We start from the raw sequence: 8,658 nt of genomic DNA, 5'->3' as shown, positions 1-8,658 counted from the left end.
ACTTTCTGCATCATGTTCAGGGATATTTTAGTTTAGAACTTTTTGTATGCAAATTAAAACTCATCTATTTTTGACTTTTGAATTGTTGATCAAACAATGTATTCATATTTTATTTTTGTATATGTATAATGCGAGTTAGATATTTTAATCTTATTTCGTGGTTTCTATAAGTTATAGTGTATAAAATTTCATTGCATAAGAAAATATTTCTCATTTTGCTTCCATAAATATTAGATATTACGATAGTGAATTGTTGCGATAGACAATATAACCATTCCAATAGATCTAGCAAATAGCAATAGCAGCCCTCTAATAACCGTGGCAATAGGATACAGATATTTGTTCCAATATATAACAAAACCGTTACAATAAACCATGCAAACCGTCGCTATATACTAAAAAAATTGATAATTATAACACAACGGTTTATAACCGTTCCAATACAACAGAAAACCGTTCCCATAGGTTGGTCAATGGTTGCGGTTATAACCATCACAATAGCCATATACGGAGACGATTTTGAAACCGTTACACATAACTGTTCTAGTTGGCCTATTGTAACGCTGAATCTTGGAGCGCGTCATAAACCGTCCCATTAGCCCTACAGGGACGGTTTCAGTATCTATAGGTATGGTTTTTAAAGGGTTGCCATAGGCTTAATTTCTAGTAGTGACAATTTCTTAATTTTAATATTGTAAAAAGTCATGAAGGCCCATTTCATCGGAAAAAAAATGCCAATGGACTTCAAGTTAATTGTCAAAGCCAATAATTAAGGGAAGTGAATATTACCTCAAATCAAGGTTTTATGATAAAGGTGTCACACCCCAAAGGTGAGGCGTGGCTGGCACCCGATGTCGTACTGGACCGAGCGAACCACTCTGTAACTCTTGAATGCTAGACATAACCTAGAACATACATAGGCCAACATGGCCGCAACTCATATTATATCGTAGGCGGCCAAGCGTCATATCAGCTAGCCATCATACATAAAATATCAACACATGTTCGGGTCGAGGAGGCCACTATGAGCATCAATACCGGACAACCCAGAAAGAAAACATAAATGAAGGCCGACAAGGCCACTAACATACTGTACATATTGAAACTGTGTCTACAAAGCCTCTAAGAATATCTGACATCAAAATATCATCGGGACAGGGCCCCGGCCTACCCTTAAGTCTATAACAAAATCTAATATCATGACCTTTAGACTCGGCTATACTCCGGAAGAGATGGAGTCTTACCGATTTCCTGCTGAATATCAATCATGTCGACTTTGAGGGCTCGTCAAACTGATTACTTGCACCTGCAATCATGAAGTGCAGCACCTCAATAATGGGACGTTAGTACAATGAGATGTACCAAGTATGTAAGGCAGAAGGCAATACATATAAATAAAATGCTGAAAAACTGAAAAACATGAATGAATACAAAAATAGTCTGCTGAATGATAAGAATAAGAGTGAGCATACCACATACTGTAGATCGACTTACTAGATCGTTGTTACTTGGACCACTTGGTCTTTCAATCTGATTGAACAACTCAACCTATCATAAGATTCTGAACTATTTCTATCAACCGTTGCTTAGTGATCTCTTGTTGCATCGTCGTTGTTACTTATTCTAAGAACACAATATGGCTCTTGCACGTAGCAAGGTAGACCGACCATAAGGCACACTACAACATTACTATCTGGTGGCACGTACGCATAGCTAAGCAGACCGTCTGTACGGCTCATATTGGGTCGAACTATGCGTACACATGGGACCGTCCATAGCTAACCTTTATCTTACGTTTCATAGACCGTTCATAGGTTAACCTTCATTATCCACCTACGCATTCATAGAACGTCCACAGAGAACATACTTATGCATAAATAACATTACAACAGCATGCAACAGTCAATATCTTATAAGCTAGGTACTCTTATCTATAACATATAACTTCTTCTAGTACATTCGGTAACTCTTAGTTCGTATTCGGAAACTTGTAATCCCTACTCATTAACTTTAAGGAAACTCATAACTACTCTCAGATATACACATCCGTCGTGACATACTAGTAAATGAATTTCGAGATTTGTATAATCTTACCTTTACAAATTCATTTGGTACATCTTTATATTGTTTCAAGCGACTCATCGCATTCGTTAACTCAATCTCTACTTCCTTTAATGTATGGAATATCATTATTATTTTTGCATGCGCATGATTATTCTAGTTAGGTAGTACAATATATTTCATAACTTATGTGACCTTACGTTCTTCTACATATGATCTATTCTTCATTCATTAGTTTGCTCATCCACAGCCTTTAAATTTACGAGGAGGTTCTTGTTAAGCAACTTATCACATCTCTTAATTTACATCTCTCTCTTTTATTAGCATTAGGGATCTTCCGTGGCTACCTTCACTAACCAATGAAAACTACTTCAGCCATTTCATAAGATCATAGGCTCTATACGTAAGTTCTACTAGTGAGCCATTTATAATTTACCATTAAACGCAGGCTATACTTCTCGCCATAGACTCAACATAAGTTCCCCGAGGTCTCTACTTATTTCTAGGAATTGTCCGTGGATTACAACTACAAGTAACTCATTTCTTATCTATATTCACTTTTGAACTATTAGAGGCACTTATCTTGTCAACATAGAACATACGCTAGGACTTGTCCCCTTGAACCTCTTATAAGGGTTACGTCACGCAAACCCAGAAATCATCCACGCATTCGGCAACACCGGCATTTGGCTCACAATCACCGCTCCAAACGACAATATTTTATCAGTTTCTAAATCCGATGGTGCAACAACATGGGTCAATGAAAATCCCGACAACGATGACGGAGAAGAGAGGAGAGACAGAAGTGGTTCATACTTTCTAAGCTCTAACTAAGCGTGTAAGTGTAAAATGAGGGAAAAATTTGGGTTTGGGGGATAATAATCATTTCCCGTTTTATTTTCCTATGTGGCCATAATAAATGACTTGGAGCCTACGTGGTTTAATTTTCTTGACGTGGCGTCCTACGTGTAGGAGATTTTATTACATGCACTGGCAGCCTCGTGTCATAAGCGTTTATTATACACGGTTTGAAGGAGTGTAAGTATTCAATTGGAAAATTGTTAAGTTTGGGGACCGGCATGACAAAGTGGGACAAGTATAGGTGTCATTTAGGCCATTCTGCCTATATTATTGTACTCATTTAGTGGGATTTTTACCGCATTTACAGAGCTTGGGCCAAAACTATTGAGTTCAGATGAATCTGTATCTTGTACACTACATCCGCCTCTAAGTTAGTATTAATAGGGAAACTTACACAAATGTACCAAATAAGTCTCAACTTACCAACCTCTAGCCATAAGTCATAGACTTACCAAAACTAGCCAAGCACATATAAAAATTGAAAAACTAAATAAATAAGGTTCTTTCTCTCAAAGAATCACATGCAAAAATTACCTTCCATATTTTTAAGCGTGATTAACAACATTAGATGCAAGATGGAAAGAAAATTTCATGGATGAGGTAGCTGGTAGTTTCCCATTAATATTCCCTTTCCTTTCTTTTGGGCTGGCTTGTTTTACGTAGTAACCTAATTATCTTTGATATCATAATTTTTTTTATTACGTACTAAGTAATATGATTAGTTTATTCTTAGTGGATGCTATGAAAGCCAAAATGTGGTGCCATTTGCCTAAAGGAAAAGAACATGATGTTGATCTCACCCTGTCATTCTGCACTTGACAGCACTTGTGAATATAATTTAGTTTTATGATTGATCCCATCTTTATGGATTTCATTTTTCATCGTTATACATTTGAAGTTTTTGAGAATTGAAGTGGAAGGAGATTTGAGTTGCTATTAAGATTGTTCAACCAGATGAAATAATTTAGTGGAGTAACATTTATTGGAAGAAATACATGAAATGGGATCAAAATATTCAACGGAAAAGTACCCTATCTCAAATTTACAAAAATGGTGGCACATGTAGCATAAGACAAGCTCCTTTATATGAGACACTATTTATCCTTTTCTTGATGTTTACCTGTAAGGAGAGTTTCCCCCTTGCAATTTTACCAGAGAATAATATGAGCCATTTTTTCCTATAGAAAGTAGATCAGAATGTGAGCCTTGCTCTGCAACTATTCCATCCTTGATGACAGCAATGGAAGTAGCTTTCTGTATAGTGGACAGGCGGTGAGCCACAACAATGCATGTTCGACCAACCATCATCTTCTCTAGTGCTTCTTGGACTGCGCTTTCAGATACAGTGTCAAGAGCACTAGTTGCTTCATCTAACAGCAGGATTTTTGGGTTCTTGAGTATTGCTCGGGCAATCGCTATTCTTTGTTTCTGACCTCCTGATAGCTGCACTCCCCTTTGTCCACATTGAGTTTCATATCCATCATTCATCCCACTGATCACAAAAGTAAGCGAATTAATGATAAGTTTATAGTTTGTGCAATACCTTTGTTTAACAAATGTCTTTTGATATTTGAAATTTGTTATGCAGCTGAAAGAACTTCAAATAAATTTGTGATGATATGGATAGCTGACCTTATAAACTCATGAGCATTAGCAAGCACAGCTGCCTTTCTGATCTCAGATTCCTTGGCATTCTCTTTTCCATAGGCAATGTTCTCATAGATAGTTCCTGCAAAGAGAGTTGGTTCCTGGCTAACTAATGCGATACTTTTCCTCATCGATCTCAAGTTGTAGTCGTTTATATCCCTTTCGTCGATATAGACTGATCCTTTGTCTGGATCATAAAATCTTTCAATAAGCCCAATTATAGTTGATTTTCCACAACCACTTTGTCCAACTAATGCTACTGTTGTTCCTGCACTTATCTTGAGGCTTAATCCTCTAAAAATCAGCTGGTCTGGTCTTGATGGGTAAGCAAAGAATACTCTTTTCAGCTCCACACGTCCCCTTATTTGTGTTCTCATTGCATCTATGGCTGACGAATGATCTGGATTAATCTCGGTGTTTCTATCGAGGATTGCAAAGACTGAACCCACGGCGTTACTTCCCCTAGATATATCTTTAGTCATGCTTCCTGCCTCAGCAATGGTATATGCAGTGAAAAGCAGTGCTAGAAATGCTTGAAAAAGTTTCTCAGGGGATATTTCCCCTTGTGACAATAGCTTCCCACCATACCAGTAAGCTAAAGCTGTAGAAGCTGCAGCTAGGAATTGCGAGCTACACAGTCCTACACCGGCGTACCAAGATTGTCGGATGCTTTCCTTCCTAGGACCTTCTAATGTGGCTTTAAAGAGCCCTACTATCCTTTTCTGAGATGAGAAAGCAGTTATAGTTCTGTGATTAATAACAGCTTCACTTGCTAGTTGGCTTCCTTCCCTTTGAGCTTTCTGTGCTTTACCAGACATACTCTTCATCAGAACACTTCTCGCGTAAAAGCTTCCAATGAGCAAGGGTTGAGCTGCCATCATCACTAGGGCCAGCTTCCATGTTAGGAAAAGTCCTAATGTATAAGCAAATGTAGCGGCAAAGAATGCTTGAGCTAGCAGTGACATGCGGTCTCCCACAAGGGAACGTACCATGTTCGCTTCAGTTGATAGCCGGGCACATATGGCTGCACTAGTGTTCTCATCTTGATCAAACCATCCTATCTCAAAGGTCATGAGTTTATCAAGCAGCTTCTCCCTTATCCTTCTGGTTAGCTTTTCTCCCATGACAGCAAAATTATAGTGTTGGAGAAGATTTGTGAAGAAGTTGAAAACAGCAAGACTGATGAATACAAAAGAATAGACCCTTGCGTGGGATTGGATGGAGGATTTATCAGGCCGGAAATAAACAGATATAACTGCCCCAACACAGTAGGCATTTATTGGCTGAACAGCTCCTGAACCTATCGCTCCTATGCATCCAAGCAAGGCTCTGCCCCATTCAGGACCATTCATTTTCAGTAAACGCAATTGTGAAGGTGCTCGATAAGCCTCTTTTGTGAAATGGCCATCATCACTTTCATAGGATTCTTCATACTGAACGGAGTACGGAGCTGAGAATGGTGCACTTCGGGAAAATGCTGGGCTAAACGGGTACATAATAGGTGTAGCGGCTGCACTGGAGATCATGTTGAATGGACTTTGTGGGGTAGTACCCTTTCGATAGCTACTTCTTCCTCCAGTACTCTTTTGGCTAGGGGTGTTGGCAACATCATTTAATGTGGCTAGTTGCTGCAACTGTACCATTTTGTAATATTCTCCACCTTCCCTATCAGTCATTTGCATAAGTTCTTCATGTGTCCCAGACTCTATTACTCTGCCTTGTTGAAGAACCACTATCCTATTCGCCATCCTAATGGTGGATAGACGGTGAGCTATAACGATTGCAGTTCTTCCCATAGACGCGTGATCGAGGGCTTCTTGTACAACTCTTTCAGATTGTGAATCAAGTGCACTTGTAGCCTCATCAAGCAGCAGGACTTTTGGGTCTCTTATCAAAGCTCTCGCTATGGCTATTCGCTGTTTTTGTCCTCCAGATAACTGCAGCCCAAATTGGCCAACCTGCAGTATTTGAAGGGTTCAATTCAACTATAAGATAGAGTGATAGACCACACGAAGACTTCAGTAAGGATGCGCTTTTCTGTTTTCTACAGGTGAGAAAACAAGGTACACTATTAGGATAACCATCACTAGGATTCTTTTGGTCTTGGTTAAGTATTTTGTCCTTCATATTTGCAGATTTATATAGAGATAAAAAGCAAGATCAATTATTGGAGCAAGGCTCTGGTACCTGAGTTTCATATGCATCTGGTAACTTGATAATGAAGTCATGAGCATTTGCAGCTTTAGCTGCCTTCTCCACTTCTTCCATAGTTGCTCCCTCCTTTCCAAATAATATGTTCTCTTTTATGGTTGTTGCAAAGAGAATTGGTTCTTGATTAACCAAACCCATTTGGGACCTCAGCCATTTAAGATGGAGTTTCTTTATCTTGTGTCCATCCAAGGAAATATCACCTTCAATGGGGTCATAGAATCTCTGAAGCAACGAGATGATGGTCGATTTCCCAGAACCACTACCCCCAACAAGTCCTGTAGTTTTTCCAGGCGAAATTCTAAGATTCAGGCCTTGCAAGATAGGCGTATCGGGCCTTGAGGGGTAATTGAAGTATACACCACTGAATTCGATCTCTCCTCTTACGTATGACAATGCTTTCCCCTTCTTATCTTCAGTGTCAATTGCTGGCTGTCTATCAATCATCTCTGTGATCCGAATAGCAGCAGACTTTGCCTCTGTGATTGCTGTAAGATTTGGCAGAGTGGACAAAATATTTCTGCAAGAACATAGCAGTTTAATCAACATTATCTCCAGCAACATATAGAGACTAAAAACATTATAATTAAGGTAAGAAAACTTACAATCCTCCCATAAGAACATTGAAACCTGCTACAAATACATCACCACCTTTTTCTCCATGTTTGCTGACTAAAATCGATCCAAGCCATGCCTGAAAAGCCCAGCTAATATAAACCATTCCCAAGCTTCCCAGCAACAGCCCTCTAGCAAAGCCTTGCTTGATTCCTAATTCCATAACTTTCTGCAGCGATTGACTGAACTTCTCGAGAGTTTGGTTCTCAGCCACATAAGAGTATAGTGTTCTTATAGAAGAGATAGCTTGTTCTGCTATTCCTCCAGAGACCGCATAGGACTCTATCATCTGCATTCCCACGTTCATCATCATTGTCCCAAATCCAAGTCCTGGGATGATGAACATTAAGGTGAATGGTATTGCTGCCAATGTGATCTTCCATGATAACACAAACGCAAAGATGTGGCAGAACAAGAAAGATGACATATAAGCCAGGCAATCAGGTATCTGCATCGAACCAGAATCCACCATATATTATGCAATGGCAATTGGCATGAACTTATGATATGTAAGCAACACAACAACCAGTTTCAATTCCCACTTCTATATGTTATGAAACTTGTACGATCAAGGGAATAAGCGGATGGCATGGACTAGAAGGAGTTTAAGTTCTAAGCACTGACGATATACATAATAAGTATTTATTGGTACATAACCTAAATTAGATACTAGGAAGTAACTTGCTAGAACAAGTCAGATCATACTGATGGTGTAGAGCAATACTTTATATATATCTTAAATCCAATAGAGGATATACCTTTTCGCCTATGGTGACCTGGATGGTAGTTGAATCAGCTGAGACGGTTGAAATCACTTGATAAGTAGGGGAAGATTCAGCTGCCTGAGTGTCAAAAAATCCAACTTCCTGCCTCAGCACAGATTTTAGATACTCTAATCTCATACGAGATGTTTGTCTTTCAGCAGTTCTTGCCCAACATAATCCTTCTGCAGAAGTTTCAATATGTCATCTTTGGTAAAGGACTATGTACAATTAAGAAAAAGAAGACATTCACTCTATATGCGCACTCCACTTTGGAAAAAGATGAATTATAAAGAGAAGGATACTAAATGATATCTTCAGTATTTACCAACAAAAGCAGACAGTCCAACTCCAATTGCGACATAGAGTAGCCTGAGAGAATACTGCAATAAGGAAAAAAAGAGAGATTATTATAAGGTCTTACTTGTTACTTCTAGTTGATATGCATGTTTAAAAGTGAATAGCACATAGTTCATTATTGTTTCACCTTGTTCACAGTATGCAT

At 38.8% G+C, this 8,658-nt stretch overlaps 1 protein-coding gene across 1 annotated transcript; it reads right to left on the bottom strand.

The window, feature by feature from the left end:
* Positions 1-3,825: 3,825 nt before the first annotated feature.
* Positions 3,826-7,960, bottom strand: LOC109213751 (putative multidrug resistance protein). Its single transcript, XM_019377583.1, has 4 exons — positions 7,383-7,960; positions 6,757-7,297; positions 4,555-6,527; positions 3,826-4,414 (listed from the first exon to the last, which is right to left on the bottom strand). Exons 1-4 carry the CDS (start codon positions 7,862-7,864, stop codon positions 4,039-4,041), a joined length of 3,372 nt encoding a protein of 1,123 aa, XP_019233128.1. The 5' UTR covers positions 7,865-7,960; the 3' UTR covers positions 3,826-4,038.
* Between the last annotated feature and the right edge of the window lie 698 nt (positions 7,961-8,658).

The sequence above is a fragment of the Nicotiana attenuata genome, unplaced genomic scaffold (assembly GCF_001879085.1).
Source record: "Nicotiana attenuata strain UT unplaced genomic scaffold, NIATTr2, whole genome shotgun sequence".
NCBI lineage: Eukaryota > Viridiplantae > Streptophyta > Magnoliopsida > Solanales > Solanaceae > Nicotiana > Nicotiana attenuata.
Note: the sequence above shows the minus strand (reverse complement) of the source record. Positions and strands in the feature narration are given on the sequence as shown.

Bases quoted from the DNA above. Each gene is read 5' to 3' on its own strand.
- LOC109213751 (XM_019377583.1), bottom strand. From the start codon at position 7,864: ATGGTGGATTCTGGTTCGATGCAGATACCTGATTGCCTGGCTTATATG. The intron at 6,528-6,756 runs GTACCAGAGCCT...CAAATACTGCAG, and splicing joins CAGATGCATATGAAACTCAG to GTTGGCCAATTTGGGCTGCA. The intron at 4,415-4,554 runs GTCAGCTATCCA...TTTTGTGATCAG, and splicing joins AATGCTCATGAGTTTATAAG to TGGGATGAATGATGGATATG.